At 43.5% G+C, this 19,927-nt stretch overlaps 1 protein-coding gene and 1 non-coding gene across 2 annotated transcripts; both read left to right on the forward strand.

The window, feature by feature from the left end:
- Nucleotides 1-401: 401 nt before the first annotated feature.
- LOC103231836 (biogenesis of lysosome-related organelles complex 1 subunit 4-like) lies at nt 402-1,576 on the forward strand. Its single transcript, XM_007991450.3, has one exon. The coding sequence runs from the start codon at nt 434-436 to the stop codon at nt 1,082-1,084; it is 651 nt and encodes a 216-aa protein (XP_007989641.1). The 5' UTR covers nt 402-433; the 3' UTR covers nt 1,085-1,576.
- A 17,854-nt stretch (nt 1,577-19,430) lies between these two features.
- On the forward strand, nt 19,431-19,537 carry LOC119622039 (U6 spliceosomal RNA). The gene has a single exon (XR_005238635.1). It is a non-coding gene; the product is annotated as a U6 spliceosomal RNA (small nuclear RNA).
- The last annotated feature ends 390 nt before the right edge of the window (nt 19,538-19,927 follow it).

Genomic DNA, 19,927 nt, shown 5'->3' on the forward strand with positions numbered 1-19,927 from the left:
AGAGTCTTCATGATAGCTTTTGAGATCCTACATGTCCCACCCTTCCAGTGTCATCTTGTACCACTTTTTCCTGCTTACTCTGCCTTAACCACACTGGCCTCCTTGCTATTCTTCAAACATTCCAGACATTGTCCCACCTTAAAGCCTCTGCAAATGCCATTCCTCCTACAGAGAAAGGTCTTCTCCTGATAGCCATGTGGCTCACTGACTCAACTCTTTCAGGGCTCTGTCCAAAATCACCTAGTCATTGAGGCCTTCCCTAATTACTCTGTTGAAAATAGCAGCCCATCCCCCTGCCCTGTACCAATTTTCTTCTTTTCCATAATGCTCATCACCTCCTAACATAACACATATTTCTCTTGAAAATCATCTACCTCGGTAAGCGTGAGCGCGCGGAGGTCGGAAGCGGGCGCTGCAGAGCGAGGCGGTCGCTATGGAGGGTAGCTCCTCAGATAGCAGAGCGCCGCCCGAGGGGCTGGCGGAAGAGGCCGAGCCTCAGGGCGCCGCCTGGAGCGGGGATAGTGGCACTGTGTCCCAGAGCCACAGCAGCGCCTCGGGGCCGTGGGAGGATGAGGGCGCGGAGGACGATGCGCCGGGCCGGGACCTGCCGCTGCTTCGCCGCGCCGCTGCGGGCTACGCCGCCTGCCTGCTGCCCGGGGCCGGGGCGCGGCGCGAGGTCGAGGCCCTGGACGCGAGCCTGGAGGACCTGCTCACCAGAGTGGATGAGTTTGTGGGCATGCTGGACATGCTTCGCGGCGACTCGTCCCAAGTCGTCAGCGAGGGCGTGCCGCGTATCCACCCGAAGGCCGCCGAGATGCGGCACATCTACAGCAGGATCGACCGGCTGGAGGCCTTCGTGAGGATGGTGGGCGGCCGCGTGACCAGGATGGAGGAGCAGGTCACCAAGGCCGAGGCCGAGCTGGGCGCCTTCCCCAGGGCGTTCAAGAAGCTCCTGCACACGATGAACGTGCCCTCACTCTTTAGCAAGTCTGCTCCCTCGAGGCCACAGCAAGCCGGCTATGAAGCCCCCGTCCTGTTTCGGACCGAAGACTACTTCCGTTGTAGTGAAAGGCCTCAGCTCTGACGGCCGGACCACTGCGGCAAGAGGACCCCAGCTGAGGTGCTTACCTCCAGTATGAAGTGAATTGCAAATCCTGCTCATGGACATACATGATGTTGGAGTGTGGGATTTCAAGGTTTACTTTCTGCACACTCTCCGTAGTGTATTCATGATTCAGTGTAGAATGTATAGACTTTATGCCTTCCAATTTTAAAAAAAGAGACGGGGTCTTGCTATGTTGCCCACACTGGCCGGAAACTCCTGGACTCAAGTGATCCTTCCACCTCAGCCTCCCCAGTAGCTGGGACTCCAGGGTCGCCTCCGCGCCCAGCCTGTGTCTTCCAGCTCTAATCAGAAAGCTGCTTGGCGAGGGCATGGGGAATCAAACTGAATGAACTTTGCTCTGCACTGTGGCAAAACTGTTATTTTTATGGATTTTACTACACGGTGTTACCTTTTCAAGATTTGTATGTTTGTATAATCTTAAGAAAATTGAGCCATTAAAGCCTTGTTATTATTCAAAAAAAAAAAAGAAAAAGAAAAAAGAAAATCATCTACCTCTTCCACTTGAATGTAAGCTCCATGAAGGCAGGGGTTTTAGTCTTGTCTGTTCATTTCTGTATCCACTGCACCTAGAGAAGTATCTAGTACATAGCAGGTACTCAATAAATAACAGCTTCAGTGAATTAACAGAATGAATAGGGACTGTTCTGGGATAATGATATTCAATAAAGTGTAAAGAAAGGTGTATGTTTTAGAGCTAGGTAGCATATCAGAATTTACTTGATCTTAAAATCCAAACTAAAGCATCACATGTAAACTGAATCATAATTGGAGGTTAATTTATTTACTTGCCTAAGAACTGTAATCGTAAGTTTTTAAGAAGAAAAATATAATGGTTTTAGCCAATGTCATGCTGACAGAGAACAGTTTTAAATATTGGTCCCAATTTCTCTGCTAGGCTCTTTTTGTCCAGTAAAGAAGTAGGTGATAGGAGGGGTGTTGAAAATTGTCCTCTGTTGGCCCACCCAAGTGCATTCACTCATTCTTTCATTATCCAAATTAAACAAACAAGGAACCCCGAAGTCATAGACTTTCGCATTCTACTGGGAGACACAAATAATAAATAAGATATAAAATATACAGAGTATGTTAAATGTTGTGCAATGCTAAGGATTTCTTTTAAAGAAAGGTAGGGAAAGCAAGCATAAATGGGAAAAAATTCAGGCTAAGGCAACAGGAAGTCCAAAAGCAGAGAGTCAGGAATGTGCCTGACATGGTCCCCCAACCAGCAAGTGAATGAAGGGCAAGTAGGAGGATGATGTGGTCAGAAGGGTCACAGGGAACTGGGACATGGAGGGTCTAGTAGGGTTGCAGGCATTCACTGTGTGTGACATAGGAAGTCTAGAAGAGTTTTGCACAGAAGAGTGACATGTTCTGATTTACATTTTAATAATGCCCACAATGCCCACATTTGGTCACCCTCTAGGGCTTTCTTAAAGCGGCATATTTGTGCAGAGCTTAAGTTCCTCGAAAGCAAGTAACATATCCAACAGACCGAGCATGGGGGCTTATGCCTGTAATCCCAGCACTTTGGGAGGCTGAGGTGGATGGATCACCTGAGGTCAGGAGTTCGAGACCAGCCTGACCAATATGATGAAACCCCATCTCTACTAAAAATACAAAAATTAGCCGGGCGTGGTGGCATGTGCTTGTAATCCTAGCTACTTGGGAGGCTGAGACAGGAGAATTGCTTGAACCTGGGAGGTGGAGGTTGCAGTGAGCCGAGATCGTGCCATTGCACTCCAGCCTGGGCAACAAGAGTGAAACTCTGTCTAAAAACAAAACAAAACAAAAATGACAACAACAACAACAAAAAAATGACAACAACAACAAAAGATATCCAACATACCTCTCTTTTCCCTGAACCCTAAACTCAGCATCTTCCACACCCAGTTGGTCTTTGACAGACGTTTATTGATTCACTCACTGTAGTTACCTGCCCCCAATTGTACATTAGCTAACTCTTATCAGCAGAGATTAATGGGTCCAATTAGGCAGGGAGATGACATAGCTCCAGTGTTCACTTATTGGCACAATGGGAAATTATCTCTCCTTGGGCAGAACATCACCTAAGACCCCCGTTTCATAATATTAAAGTTCTTATCTGCCCTATATACATAGTAATTCTTCACACCAAAAATGGCATGCCTATGAGATGTTAGATCTGCGAACCACCATCAATACCAAACACAGTCTATACAGTTCTGTCATTAAAGGAAGTAGGACAAGTAGACGAGGCAGATGGCAGGGGAATTACTCAAATTTACCAAGTAAATCACTAAAAGGAACTTGCTGCCTTGCCGCCTCACTGAATCGTTTTGATTCAAGATCTTCCATAACCCTAACTTCAAAGAAAATAGATCATTAACTTGGCATTCAACTCAATACAGCATTACATCTTATAAGACAATCCATTCTCTATGTCCCTTTTGTCTGTACTGGAAATCTAATATGAAGCTTCCTTGCAATTCAATTTATTTTTTTAAGAAAGAGATTTCCCAGAGTCAAAGAACATGTAAGTCGTTTGTGGAACAAAGTCTCACCATCATTAGAGTTATTCAGAATCTCTGGGGTCATCATGCCCGCAGATCCCTTTTTTTTTTTTTTTCTACACAACCTACTTTCCCATTCAAGTACTAGAAGAGACCAGGGCGATATTAGCAAGTGAGCATATGCAAAAATTGTACCATTTTTTCCAGATGGAATGTTCCACTTGATTTTTATTTGACTATCTTAATTGCTATTTGGAGGCAAGTAAAGGACATTGATACTTAAAGCAGTGAGCACAGATTCTACCAAAGCAGTGGTTCTCAAACTTGAACATGCATCAGGATCTCCTGGAAGGCTTGTGAAAACACAGAGGGCTGAGCCTCACCTCAGAGTTTCCGGTTCAGCGGGTCTGGGACTAGGGCCAGAGAGTCTGCACTTCTAACAAGCTCCCGGTCATGCCGATGCTGCTAGTTCAGGGACCACACTATAAGAACCCCTGGCCTAAAGATAGAAAATCTGAAACATCTAGTTGCAGTTTAAAATACTCAGCTGTTTGAACATAGATGCTTGTTGGATGAGAACATATATAAGGCCTAATACATATGTGTAAATTTTAATATGTATGCAGAAGGATCCAATCCAAATGAGCCAGGAATTGCCATATCTTTCTTCTTTAATCTCTTTTATGTCTTCAGATCTCCTTAACATGCCTGTCTTGCTCCATACTGTATCCTCATCACCCAGGCCTCTACACAAGGGTTTGGCACATGGCGAGTACTTTTGGCCTGAGTGGTCTAGGCCCAGAAGAAAAGAAGGCAAAGCCCTTTGAAGACTGATATTTCCTGATCAACATTTTGTTAGGACTTTCCCAGCTGGATTCAGGAAAAGGTCTTTGTTTTCAACCTTTTATTAAATTGATGTCTGAGCACTTGTTGATACGATGTTGTGATCAAGGACTGAGCCCCCATCTTCTGAATTCCCCTAATAAGCTATCATAAAAACATGTATCTGTTGAAACAGATTTGGCATCATCCCTGGCCTCCTCCCAAATCCTCAAGGACACTTCAGAGCACACAAAAAGGGCAACTTGACAATCGTGGCTTCTCTGGAGTCTTTCCCCCCACCCCACACTGGGAAAACACCCTTGGAAATACCCTGGTGGGACACAGGATCCACTCCATTCCAGCTCTGTAGCTGCCTCCTCTTATCCCACAATACCTGCGGGCCTGGCGCATGCTCTGCTTTTATTTCCTGTTCCAGTGTGAAAGAGAAGATGTATATGCCAATCGCGTCATCATCACAATGTCAGAGCTGCAAGAAAGAGCAGAAGCCCTGAATCAGATATGTGTTCCATGAGAGAGACCTTCAGCTCGCTACAATTAATGCATTATTTGAGATGTCTCATTGTGGTCAGCTGCCAAAAACAACTGAACAGGAAAAATGCAATACCGATTTGAAGTAGAAAAATCCCCCTACTCACAGGCATCGCTGCTCTTTGTAGGGGCATTGTTATGTTTTTATGTTGTCTTAAGGGAAAGTGGAGGATGCAAATGAATTCTTTCAGGCTGGGAAATGCAGCAGAAGCATTCACTGTGGTCAGGGGAGTAGCAGTGAGCAGCAGGTGTAAACAAACAAAATAGAAGCTCAGATTTTATGTGGTTGTCTAAAACCAAAATGCTTAGAAATTTGGTGCTATCAAGAGATCTCACTTGCTTTTCTCTCCCAATTGAGGTACAGAAAAAGACCTGAGCAGTGGTGTTGCCAAATGTCACAGGAAGGCTTCATTTTACCTGCTTTGAAACTCTAGAAGGAAAAGCAACCAAATCAAGACAATCCTCTGATGGGGGAAGAACAGCCTTCAGTATCTGACATCCCAAAGGGACTGAAGATCATAAGCGCCCAAAGATTATAAGTGCTATCTCGCCTGGAATCAGATGGGCCATGGGGGAGGTAGACGAACATGACCATTCTCATTCACAAAGAACCCTTATGGGACTATAACCCTTTACAGAGGCGAGCTCTGAGAACAGAATCCCAAGGGAGGCCTGAGGAGGCTTGGGGAAAGCTGATTTCCAGAGTGAGTTCAAATCACTGGGATCACAGTTCTTGTCTAACAGTGTTTAAAAGAGACCGTGCATGGCTGGGACGACACCTCGCAGTCAATCTACTGATATGATTGACTGCCACAGCGTTGGCTGCGGTCATCAAATGAGCCTCAGCCCCAGGGCCTGGACCATAGCAGGGCAGTGGGCAGTGTGCATGCCCAGGGGAGAGGCTCAGGCTGCATACAAGGGGGCACATGGGAAGAACAAGAGATTTGATCCACCTTGGGAATCCTGCAGTTAAGGCAAAACCAGATCTAAAACAGGAGAGCCCTTGTCATTTCTGAGATGAGTCCTGCATCCCTGTCTGTCCCAGAATGTACAAAAGACAATGACTTGGTCCAAGCTGTGGGGACCCTCTGTCCCTAGATGGCTTAAAACGATGTCAGGCTTACAGTGCCTGCTAAAGGGACTCATGAGATGGACGGCAGCATGCAATATGGAAGGCAAAGTCAATTTTAATATGAGAACACTGGGTTCTAGTTCTGGACCTGCCACTCAGGTATCATGTGATCCTGGACACATCACCCCTCTAATGACTGGATTCCTTCTCCTAGAATGAGGGGTGCCTAATGCGACTTTTAAGGTCTCTTTCATCTTTAACATGTTATAATTTCATAAAGTGAAAATGTGAACACATTCAGAAGGGACTGAATGGACTGGATGTGCTAGAAGGGACTGGATGATCCAGAAGGGACTGGATGAACTGGATGTGCTAAAACCATCAATACGTTTTAAAGCCATGTGATCTCTTCATCTTATCCTCTTTTGTCCCTGAAGTTTGGGGAATAGAAGAGCCACATCTTCATTTTATGCAGAGTATTAATTTCTACAATAAGAACACAAAGTAAAAATGCTACACTGTGAAAATAACCCTTGAAAAGCACTTTACATTGTCGACAATAAACAATATAGGTAGTTTTGTATATACAGTGCAACCCTGCATAGTAATATGTATTTCTATATGTACATTTAAAGTACACAGTGATGTAGAATATTTAATAAAAGGTAGATGCAAAATATAATTTCAAGTATTTTAAATTATGTGAGACAGATAGAAAGATTGAGATGGAACAATGTAGCAGCGTATACAGTGAAATTTGCACAAGTTAAATGCCTGTGAAACTGGTTTATTTAAAAGGCTGAACTTGACTGGGTATAAATAGGAAGTGACTGTATTTTCCATCACTCCTTTTAACCTTGTTACGTCAAACAAGTCTCCCTGCCTCCTGAAAACATCTTAAACAAAGCTTGTGACTTTTAGGCCAATTTAAGAAACCCCATTTTGGTATTCAAAACTCTCATCTAAGTCAGTAATTTCATATCCAATTCAAAGCTTCTCCCCTTTCCCTGGCTCGGGCCCGACCCTTGGCTCAGAGAACTTATTTTAGGGATCAGAAACCATAACAGTTCCTTCTACACTTTTTTGCATGGTTCAGCCACTTAGCTAAACTGAAACTACATTTCCCATGAGTCAGGGTGGAGAAATTTACAAGAGAAATTTGCACCAGACAAAAGTGAAGGAACCACCATCTTGTGCTCTGAAGGTGGAAGTAGAGTGCCAGGCACTGCAGCCAGCTCGTAGACATTGCTACTGATCTGCTTATTCCCCTTGTTGGTGTGGGCAGCACCCAGGCCTGCAGTTTCTCCAACTCCAATGAGATCCTCTCCTTTAGCTTCTCTAAGTCCTGGGCCAGGCATGTGTGCTGCTCTGTAGCAGACAGTGCCAGCTTCTCCCACAGGTCACCCTTTTCATAAGAGTTGAGGGAGTTGAAAGTTCCAATTTGACCTCATACATTCCAATTTGTCCTTGCTGTCTCTCACTTTCATTTCATTTCCAGTTGCCGTTCCTGACCATCTGGCCTGGCTGACCTATAAAGACATCGGCCCCAACAGCAGACACAGAGCAACAGTTGCACACAGATTTCTCTACCAGTTCCCACAATGTGTGAGGTCTAATTCCTATAACAGATCACTCATTCTATATCACTCATAATAATTCTGCTCTTCTCATGGGACCCATGTTGATATACTACCCCTTCTTCCATATTATGCTTGCTTCCCTGAAATAGAGAGAAAAATTATGGGACGAGGCAATATCTCATTTCAGTGATGCTATTGTAACATGCCTCTGTCATAGCAACCATTCAAGTATTGGCTTTTCTAAGGGATGCAGAAGCAAGGGGAATGTGCTCTTTGAATAGTCTGCACGGACCTCTGGGTGGCAGTTTCCTGACTCTGATAACACACTCTAACTGATCAGTTCTGACCTCCTCAGCTTTTGCACCCAAAAGGAAACCTGAAGCCTCTTATTTCCAGGATCCCCTTGCCCCAGCAGGCCACCCTCTTGGATAACGTCCCTGAAAGATGACTCCAGCTACCTTGCCCACAGTCTTCTTGGCCCCCAGGAGCTGCATCCTGCCCACTAAGTGACAAGAGTACTCACCCGTCTGGGCCCCCTACCTTTGCGCTGCTCTTGTGGCTTCCTTAGCCAACCTTTCCCTTTAGACTTCCCCAGGTGAGAAGCAGGCATCAGTCAGTCTCTTTGATCCCCAGTACTTCTAAATTCCAAGCGAGGCATATACATCTCTCCCAAGAGCAGCATGACAGTGCTTTTGTTCCAGCCCAAGAAGACACTGGAATGGCTGGAGAAAAGCCAAGCACTTAGTGTTCCCTTAAATCCCCTTCTAGAATTTCTAGCCTCATCTTAAATATGCTGCTGGGGGTGATAGTCACTAGATGGTTTTCGTTAAATTGTAATGAATTCTACATACGTTCTTTGGAGGGGGTTTAATCACTTATTTTACTTGGCTTTGAGTCTCCAAGTGTATTCAGAATCCTTATACTATCCCTTCCTAACCTCAGAATTAGGGAAGACTGTCCTTAAAATTAATCAGATTAGTCTACTCCATGGTATTATTTTAGAAATCCTAAGAACGTCTACCTGCCCAGATAGTTTCCCCTCTCTTTCCTTCTATGACGCCTTAGACTCCTCCATTAGAAACACATTTCACCTGATTTGACAGATTAGACCCAAAAGAGTCCTTAGGAATACATTCTAAGCTATTATCCTGTATCAACACTTTGGCATGGATAAATTAGTCAGATTGCTTTCTAGAGAGACAACTGGTTGAGTAGCGAGCATGAAATTCAACATAGGTGACTTGGTCAGCTCACTATAAGAACAAATCAGAGACTGGGTAGCTTATAGACAACAGAAATTTATTTCTCACAGTCTGGAGGCTGAAGTCAGAGATCAGGATGCCTGCATGGTCAGGTTCTGTGTCTTGTGAGGGCCTGATTCCTGGTTTATAGATGGCTATCTTCTCACTGCGTCCTCAGATGGTGGAAGGGATAAACAGCCTCCCTCAGGCTTCTTTATAAGGGCACATATCTCATTCATGAGGGCTCCACCCTCATCACCTAATCACCTCCCAAAGGCCTCCCCTCTTAATACCATCACACTGAGGGTTAGGATTTCAACATTGAAATTTTGAGGTGACAAAAACATACAGCTCATAGCAACAGGTAAGTTTTGATGAGAGAAAGCTAAGTCTGTACCAAAGGCAATTTGAGGTGTCAAGACAGACTGAATCATCAGGGACCAGCATGAGAACACTGGAGCCAAAACCAGGAGGGCAAAGAAAGATGCTGAAAAGGTATAAAGAAAGATAAGGATCCCCCAGTCACACTTTTCTAAGTAGTCTTTGATGCAGAGAATACCATATGTTCTAAGTAAATGCTTATTTAATAAACAGTTGTTTAAGGCCATAAAATCTCATTTTTTTAGAATACAATGTTTGAACACCACTTTAAACCTTACATCTATGGTTGTCTCTCTTCATTCCAACACTTTTTCCCCCAAATTATTTCATTATCTAATGGATATTTGAACCAAGTGCTAAAAATTTTAGAAAGCTAGTTTATTTGGCACTGGGATGTGAGTTCATGGAAAATTCATTTCTTGGGGGACCTCTGCTTATCTTAACTAGGGAAATAAGAGGAATTAGATTTAGATACATAGTATTATTTTTTTACTCATTATTTCTCACACCAACATGGAGGAAAAGAGAATTGAACAATGATAACATGGACCAGAGTAGTGGTTCTCAAATTTGAAAGGGCATCAGAATCACATGGAAACTTGTTGAAAACACAAATTCCCAGGCCCCAAACCGAAAGATTCTGTTTCAGTAGATTGGGACTATACTGTGAAAAACGCTGAACTGGAGCCTACAAAAGTGGGCCCCTATTTCTGCCCAGTGCCATCTTCTCTGCACTTACACACACACACACACACATACACATACACTTACACACACACATACACTCACACACATATTAATCGGTCATCTTGTTAAACTTCCTACGTAACATCTTTGGGTCCTTTTTCAGTGTGTATGAATACTCCCAAAAGTTTGGGTCCTGACAAGTTTTCTTACTTCACCTCCATTTGTCCTACCCAGGGCTACCCAGTGGCACCTCCAGGAAGGGTTTGTGGATTTGTCTCTCCACGATAGACTCTCATTAACCAAATCCTTCAGTGAATTTGTTACGTAAAACTGGAATGCCAGACTACTGACTTATTTTAAAAAGAAAATCTGCCCTCAGCTGGGGCTGGACTCTTGCCTTCACTACATTCTTTCCTGCTGTAGTTTGGATATGGCTTGTTTGTCCTCACCAAATATCATGCTGAAATTTGATCCATAACATTGGAGGTGGGGCCTAATGGGAGGTGTTTAGGGCATGGGGGCAGATCCCTTATGAATAGATTAATGCCCTTCCTCGAGGGAGTGGGGAAGGAGTTCTTACTCAATTAGTTCCCAGAAGAACTGGTTGTTAAAAAGAGCCAGACACCTCCCCACTCTCTCTCTTGCTTCCTGTCTTGCTATGTGACCTGTGCAAACGCCAGCGCCCCTTCATCTTCTGCCATGAGTGCAAGTAGCCTGAGGCCCTCACCAGATGCAAATGCTAGGGCCATGCTTCTTGTAAAGCCTGCAGAACTGTGAATCAAATAAACTTCTCTTCTTTATAAATTACTCAGCCTCATGTATTTCTTTATAGCAATACAAATGGACTAAAACATTTCCCTAGAAGAAATCTGCATGGGAAGCAGATTATAATCAACAGGTTGCTTACTTGATGTGGAACGGGGCAAGGGCTTTGGGTAAAGAAATCACTCGTGGGCACCATGAGGTTAAGAGTGTCAAGGGTCTCTGTCCACACAATTGAGATCTACTTCCCACCAGGACCCAGTGGGATAGGGCAGCCTCTACCCTGGACAACACTTGAAGAAGAACTACCGTTAGTCTCAATGATATGCCCTTGTCTGTGTGCCCATAAAGGAACCAACTTATCTTCTGGTGGGTACACACCCTCTTTAGAGTCATAAAATAAATATCTGTTGAACTATTAATTAACTCATAATAATGGAATCCCTTCAATCTATATACATTATGTGATGGTTTATAGACTAGAAGTCATCCTGTCTCTTTAAGGGAAATTTTCTCCCCAAGACTTCAACTATAACATGTAAAAGATCAAAGGAAAGAGATGTAATCTGTCTTTCATTCATTCTTGGAAGCAAATTTAAGTTCTGACTTACAACAGTTTTGAGGTTCCAGCCCCCAGGACACAGAAAGAATAAGAACATTTCTGGCTGTGGGTGAAGAAGTAGGGTGAAAGCAACCACTTTCTATAGGTGGTCCCTGTGGCTGTGTGACCAGAGACAAATAAAGGGAACTAGAAGGACATTCCTAAAGTTCTTCAGAGGGCCTCCTGAGTAATCAGAGATAGACAAAGTATATGGCCAAGTTACCGGTTTGACTTTGCATTTGGCTTTGGTACTTTTCAAGTTTGTACAAAATGACATTTTGTTACATCAAAATTATAATCTTTCCATTTTATTCTCAAAAATAGATTATACCAATTATGCAAAGAGAGACGATTCATTAGTAAATGCAGTAGGTGAGGTATACATTTATAAGCCTAAGTACCTTTAAAGGGACAGATATTTAGTAAAGAATGGGCAAGGGTGAATGAAAGCCCTCCTCCTCACACTGACCCTGAGCCCCTCATTTCCTTCGTGATGGTGAGAAATCCTTAACTCTAGACTGTTGCCCCATGCATATCTCCCTGTCGCTACTCACCAGCCTGGCCTAGAGCCCACAGGCACAAGTATTTGGAAATTTTTATTGGTGTTATTTTGTGTCATCAGATATGACATGTCATTACCCAGAAAATACAGGGCAAAAAGTGACTCTCAGAATCACACCAGAAACACCTCATTTCTAGTATATAATAGAAACTAGGGTCAAATACCAGCTACTGTCAACAGGATCTGAAATCAAGAGTTTTTAAGACCATGGTTACGGACATCATCACCTCCCTTACCCCAAGCCCTTTCAAAATCTGCTTGCTTTTCCAGCAGTCAATGCTAGCCTGTCACTGTGTGCTGGAAGTTGCCATGCAGGGACCAAGACCTTATTCAAGTTTTAATCTAAAACCAGCAACATTGGTATCTACTAATGTATATCCCAGGGCACAATTTCCATCCCCCATAGCAACCCTCTTTTGTGCAGACAGATAAAAAAAGATCATGTCGCCTGTGATTCTAGGACCAAAAGGATGAATTCTCCTTCAAGTTTCCTGTGTATTTGAATTAAGATTCTACTTGGCTTTGTCAATAACTAAGGCACATCTACAATTGAAACATTTAAAAAAAAAGCAGTTAAAAGCGTTTTCTATTCAGCACAGAGGAAGAGCCTTGTTTCTAATTCATATTCTGGCATCAACTTTCTGTGTGCAGACAATTTCCCCTCTCTGCACCTCTGTTCTCTTGCTCAAAAAATACAGAGATTAGCCTGGGTGATCTTTAAAGCCTCTTTCCAACTGTAATAATCATGTTTCTATAAAATAAAGGCTAATACAGAAGATTCATAATATTAATGGCAGTGAAGTACTTGGAACTTAGCAACGTTTAGCCCTTTCAACATGATCTAATGATGTCTCATGTAATCCTCCCACCTACCCTGTAAGGGATACATTGTTAATTCCATTATTCTAGTTACTATTGCAGCTTAAAACATTTTTAATAGCAACAAAAAGTATGAACAGTATAGCTATATAAATAAAAATAACAAAATATTAAAAGTATTGTTGTTTAAAGATAAAATTATTATAATGTACAGTTTCTGATGGTCAATAATTTAAGTGGCTCTCCTGGGCTGTCTAGCTCGGGGTCTTTCAAGTAGTCACAGTCAGACAGTGACTGAGCTGGAACTGCAGGAGTCTATTTCGGCTCTTCTAAACTCAGAAGCCAGAGGCTGACTGAGCATCTCTCTCTGTTCATGTATAGTCTATTCTCATTATTTGTGGTAGTTATGTTCTATAAAGTCACCCTGAACACTAAATGAGCAAATACTGAACCATCGTTCCTAGGGGAAATACAGGATTAGGTTCCTGCGAGTCCCTGGTCACAATGTTTTCATCAAGTGATCAGTACATAACCTTGTTTAGTGTATGTTTCTGTTAAAGACACCTTATTTTATAGATGATAGATAGATAGATAGACAGATAATACACAAAATACATATTGTTGATTCATTAACATTGGATTCACAGTCAATAGAACTATGACTCAATGCAGAGCAAAGTTTATTGAACATATGTATTTTCTCCATGAAGCACAGCACACTCTTCCTGAGCTTAGAAACACTGGACAGTACCTCTGCATTATGCTTGGGGGCCATTTTCAACAGCAAAATCACCAACTAAAAGTACAAAATGCAAAAAATACCACTAAATAGACTTTGAAAATGTCACCTGTTTATAGTGTGAGAGCTGATAGAAGAAGCCAGAGTATCATCTTCTTTGATCTCAGCTCAGAATGTGCACGTCAGGTGACTCAAATCATTCACCACTCTACACATGTCTACAAATAACCTTGAAAGCGCCGCATGTATTGATTTCAGGTTACAAATAAATTTTAGTGACTAGGCAGATTTGCAAATACAGAAGCTGTGAATAATAAGAATCAAGTATATTTTCAGAGCTTCTCCATATGGTTTCTCACGTGAGCTCATGTGGGCTTCCTTGCAGTCTAGTGGGCTCTGGGCAGCCAGGCAACTTACATGGATGCTCAGGGCTCCAGTGTGAGTGTTCTATCCAGGAAGGCAGAAGCTGTATCACCTTTCCTGATCTGACTTCTAAAGTCATGCAGCATTATTTCCACTGCATTCAACTGGTTACAAGCAAGTCATGAACTTGTCCAGATTCAAAAGAAAGGGACATAGAGCCCATCTCTTGAGTAAGAAGGTTCTAGAAGAGTATGTGAAATGGGAGAAATTGTTGTGGTCATCATTGGAAAATATAATTTGCTACACCCATTTTACAGACAAGGTAACTGAGGTTTGGAAAGTTAAATAACTTACTTAATGTCACACAGCTAACATGTAGAGGAGCCAGAATTTGAACCTAGACCTCTCTGACTCCAAAGCCCGTGCCCTAACTACCCTAAACCCTGCTCCACATAGCATAACTTTGGTTTTTAATCTATAGTTTCAATACAGTGCAAAGTAGAAAGCAGCAGCATGGCTGAGCAAAGGGCTTGATGAAACAGATGGAATTTTAGGAGGAATCTATAGAAAGGAAAAGAAGTTGCTTGGCAACTGCTGTTGGGGAGATTGCTCAGAGCTTAAAGGTGAATTTGAAGAAGCCAAGAGAAATGCAATAAAGGTCAACCCCAAGCAAGGATTTAGCTTAGGCATGGTATGAAGGAGGTCTAAAAGAGAAATGACAAGTCTTGAGATCTGGCAAAGCACACAGAGGACAGAAAAGCAGTGGGATTTGGACACCAGAGGCAGAACAGCCACCCACAGGTGAGTTATTCAGCACAGAATGACCATAAGCACATTTACAAAATTCTATCATAAGACAAGCCTCCATTTCACTAATCATTTGAGAGGCACAGTCTGGCTCTGGGGCTCCCAGAATAAACTGGGAAACTGAGAACTATGCTGTAGAATTCAGGGTCTTGCAGAAGACCCTCTCCTAGTGCCTTTACCTGTAAAATGGGGAGGGGAAGTTACCTGCTCCTTGGTGAAACAAGTTATACGAGTTAGAATCGTGTTTTCCAAGGACAATTCTCTCTCAGTTCAGGCAAAGCAACCTACTGATAGAGCAAGCCAGGGACCACCACCTTCATTATACCAGTTAACAGTGATAAGCTCTGATGTAATTTCTCCCTTGAAGATAATTATTTCAACAATCAGATGACATTACCATTATCAACACTCAACCAAGTATCTCAGCATGAAGGAGGGAGTCCCAACACCAGTGGAAACCCAAAAATACAAAACCTCTGACAAAGGGGTTCATGGGGGCCATCCTCCTGATGACAATTCTCCCTGAATCTCAGAGGCCCCACTACTCTTCTTGGCTGATCAAAATTCATTTTCTCCTACTTGCTGATTATTCTAGCTTTCTATTACTGTACAACAACTTCTCAAACAAGTGACTTAAAAACAACCATTTGCTTTTGTTCATAACTTTGTGGTTCAGGAATTTGAGAAGGGCTTATATAAGTAGTCCTTGCTTGGGGTTGAAGTCACACGCCAGCTGGAGTTGTAGTCCTCTGATGGCTCAACTGGACTGGACATCCAAGATGGCACACACATAGGCTGGCACTGACACTGCTACTGGCCGGGAGCTCAGCTGGGGATGTTGGCTAGAGCACCTACCTGTGGCCTCTCCAGGATGGCAGTCTCGAGATGCTCAGACTTCTAATATGGCAACTGGCTTCTTCCAGAGTGTCCCAGGAAAGTCAAGCAGGAGCTGCAAGGCCTTCTATGTCCTAGTTTTGGAAGTCTCTTCCACCATACACTATTAGTCGACACAATCACAAGCAATCAGATTCAAGGGAAGGGGCATAGACATCACCTCCTGATAACAGGAGTGTCAAAGATTTTGAAGGCTGTGTTTTAAAACTTCCTATGATATGTTGAATTGTGTTCTCCCAAAAGATGTTGAAATCCTAACCTGCAGTATCTGTGAGTGTACCTTATTGGAAATAAAGTCTTTACAGATGATCAAGTTAAAATGAGGTCATCGGGAGGAGCCCTAATCCAAAGTGATTACATCTTTATAAAAAGGAGAAAGTTGGACACAGAGACAGACATGTCCTGAGGGAGAACATCGTGTGAAGGTGAAGGTGGTGATCAGGTGATGCATCTACAAACCAAGGGATACCAAAGATTGCCACGAAACTACCAGGAGCTAGGAGAGAGGCATGGAACAGGTTCTCCACACAGCCTTCGAAGGAACCAACCCTGCTAATACCTTGATTTCAGACTTTTAGCCTCCAGAATTGTGAGACAATGCATTTCTGCCATTTAAGTGTAGGGTACTTTGTTATGGAAGCCCTGGAACACTAATACATTCTCATACTGGCTAAAGGAATCCTGAGTTTAAGAGGGCAACAAGCCCAAGTGAAAACATATTTTCCCAAACTCCCTTGCTGCTTAGCGATAGCCATGTGACACTAACCTGCCAGGGATTTCTGGAAAAGCCTTGCTTATACAATAAAAGGCCATCTTTTTTTCTGTCTCAATTTTTCCTTCTTACTGTCTGTCATGTGGACGTGCGGTATCAAAACAGATCAGGCGGTATCAAAACAGATCAGCCATCTTGCGACTGCTTGTGAGGACAGAAGCAGATCAGGAAGACGGAAGGAACCTGAGTCTCTGAGAGCAGCCCTCTCAGCTTCACAAACAAGTCTCCATTGATTGTGGACCTCTCGTGTTCCAGGCACTATTCTAGGTGCTGGGGACACTGACTCCCCATCCTCCTCTGGTGATCTGTCCTTAACTTCATAGGTAGATCATTTCAACTTACCAAGATAAATGCAGGAATAAAAGTGTAGATGTGATGTTATGAACTCCCACAGGGAAGCCTCCTACCCAGCCTGCCGGAAGAGCTTCCTGGAGCTCCCCACAGGGAGGAACACAAGAGATGTGCAGCCTTAAAAATCTATCAGCCTCTGGGGAATGTCCTCCTCTCCTTAACAAGAAACACACCTTCCTGGTATATCAGATGATCAGATCAGGGCTCTCAGAAGCCCCGAGTGCTGAGCACAGCGCAGCTCGGGCTGCCTGCAGTTCTCATGGCAGCTGCTACCTCAGGATGCCTAGCAACCAGCCTGTCCTGGGAGACACCCCAGGCTGCCACGGAGTAACCAAGCTGCCCGTGTTCTCAAGAGGGCTAATCAACGCAAACCTGAAAGAAGACACACCATGGATAAAACCGAGCCAACACAGAACCTGGCTGCTTGCTAACTTCCCTTCTGTAGGCCCTGCAGTCATCCCATTTCTCATCATCAATCACCAAAATCCAGAGTCAGAAGACTCAGCTGCAACAGCAACATGACTTCCAAGGTTTTCTGCAGAAAACTAGGATACTAGGTTTCTTGCTGAACTGGGTATGGCTTTCCTCATGCCATAGGTAACCCAGCCAGATTATCAGTGTGGACCTAAGGAGCCTAAGAGAGGAGGTTAACTGACAAAGTTCACCACTCTCCAGAACTTCTGCCAGTCCAAGGACATTGACACCCTCCATAGCACTAGCCAACATGTACGCCTCTTTCAGAAGCAACAGTTTAGCGGAACCTGTGGGAAAACTCTGCTCATGACTTCGCTTCCAGAACCTCACCTCCCTCCGAGAATAAGTATAAGTGAGGTCCTCTGAACAACAGAAGGATGAATGTGGGTTTCCATAGTCCCTTGGCCAAGAAATGTAAAGATAATGAAGGCCAGAGTGAGGTCAAATGTCAGCCACACAGACCTGTCTTGCAATCTCTAGTTGTATAGCCTCGCACAAGTTACTGACACTCTCTGAGCCACAATTTGTTCAACTATAAAATGAGATAATAAAGCCACTATAGTCATTGAGAGGATTAAACAAGAACATTTTATATACAGTGTTGTCATGAGAAAGACTTGGGACTGTAACGCCTGCTCCTGCCTCCCAAACTGGGAAGGTGCTAAGAGACCAAAGAATGACTCGGACAAGTCCAGCTTGGCGAGTAGATGACTTTATTAAGACTAGATATGGGACACTCCTGGGTGGCAGCAGGACAGCTGTAGAGCTCTATATCACTTTCTGTCTCTAAGGTCCTTTAAACTGATTTTCTGGCTCTTTGCCTACTCTGTGCGTGTGTGTGATGGGACTGTTTTTCTTGGTAGGTTTTCAGATACCCTCTGGGATGTCTGGGTTCTTGGGAACACCTGTCCCTCAGCTGGGTAACATGGCCTTGACTCCCAGCCTAGCCTTTAGGGCTTAAGCGGCTGGCATGTACCCTTAAGTAACCTGGTGGGGAACACGCCACAATACGAGTGTCTAGCATGCTACCTGGCACGTAGCAGTAGGGATTTGACGACCAGCGGTCTCCTTTCCTCCTTCCCTTGTCAAAGCTGTGATTTCTGAAGTCTTCTGGGGAAAGAAGCCATGAGGGATTGATTGGAGATGCCCTTCTGTGTCCCTTGCAGAATGAAATTCATGTTGTCTCCTATATATGTACCCCACAGCATGTGCCATGGTGCTTACCTGTGGTACACACCCGGAGATACAGTAATGAAAGAGTAAAGACGAGCAAAGGGAGAGCAAAGGTGGAGGATGAGAAAGACAGTCTCATCCAAATGGCATTTGCTGTTCAAGAACACTTTTGAAGCTGGGATAAAACCAGTGGTGCAGTGAGCTAGCAACAAAATTCAGCTCTCCCTAGCATGCTGAATACAGCCCCAAATTTTCCCCACAGGCAGAGTGAAAGTAAACTGCAGCATTCGCCAGACTTTGGAAGGATAGTGGGCAGAGGGCAGCAGCAGGCACACTGGAAAGGGAGCCTCAAGCCCTCAGGACATTCACATGTAGCCAAGCCCTTCCTCTGCTAGCCTTCTCTGCTTATCCTGACACATGGTTCCTTTTCCCTTGTCATTTTCACCACCATCATCTCAGCCCTTGCCATCTCTCCTCCCCAACCCTAAGCACCTCTGTCCAAGCTGCTCTGCCAGCCTCCTCCATGCCTCTCAGATTCATTGTCCTCATGGCATCTGATGATGGCAAACCACTCACATTTGTAAGACTTTTTAAATAATACTCATAATGTTTAATCATAAGAAAATTTGACAACTAAAAATGAGTTCCCTCGCAAATTTTAATGGAACCACATCCCCAGAGATAAGGAAATCAAGGCAGGGAGAGACTCAGTCACTTTTGTAGGAATACTCATCTATAAAGCAGTAGATTCAGGAGTCAATGTCAAGCAGCCTCTTCCAAAGATGTGTTCCTAACCACTGTGTATACTGCCTCTGAGATAAAAACAAAATTGAAAGGGAGGTTTGGGGTCACGTTGTAGATCATGGATCAAACGCCATCCTCAGAAATTTTTATCTTGTTCTATTGGCATAAAAAGTCATTGCAGGCTCAGGGGAAGAGTATGGTAAAACCAGAACTGTCTTACAGGAGACGGGGGCACCACCTTTCTGGAGGGCAATATGGTTAGTGGTATGAACACAAAGGCCTACAAGGAGCTTTCTGATGTATTAATCTCAGTTTTAAACATTTATATGCAGAAAATAATTGGAGAAATGTATAAGAATATTTGTATGGGTATGAGTGCTCATGGCAATAATATTTCAAATAGCAAGAAAAAAAGAGGATCTGTGCTTGCTTCAGTAGCACATATACTAGAATTAGAAAGATACCGAGAAGATTAGTATGGCCCCTGCATAAGGACGACACACAAATTTGTGAAGTGTTCCATATTTTTACAAACCTGACAAAAATAAGCAATGGGGAAAGGATTCCCTATTTAATAAATGGTGTTGGGAAAACTGGCTAGCCATATGCAGAAAACTGAAACTGGACGCCTTCCTTACACCTGATACAAAAATTAACTCAAGATGGATTCAAGACGTAAATGTAAGACCTAAAACCATAAAAACCCCAGAAGAAAACCTAGGCAATACCATTCAGGACATAGGCATGGGCAAACACTTCATGACTAAAACACCAAAAACAATGGCAACAAAAGTCAAAATTGACAAATGGGATCTAATTAAACTAAAGAGCTTCTGCACAGCAAAAGAAACTATCATCAGAATGAACAGGAGATGATACAGAATGGGAGACAATGTTTGCAATCTATCCATCTGACAAA

The sequence above is a fragment of the Chlorocebus sabaeus genome, chromosome X (genome assembly GCF_047675955.1).
Source record: "Chlorocebus sabaeus isolate Y175 chromosome X, mChlSab1.0.hap1, whole genome shotgun sequence".
NCBI lineage: Eukaryota > Metazoa > Chordata > Mammalia > Primates > Cercopithecidae > Chlorocebus > Chlorocebus sabaeus.

Coding starts and splice junctions, on each gene's coding strand:
- LOC103231836 (XM_007991450.3), top strand. CDS start 434: ATGGAGGGTAGCTCCTCAGATAGCAGAGCGCCGCCCGAGGGGCTGGCG.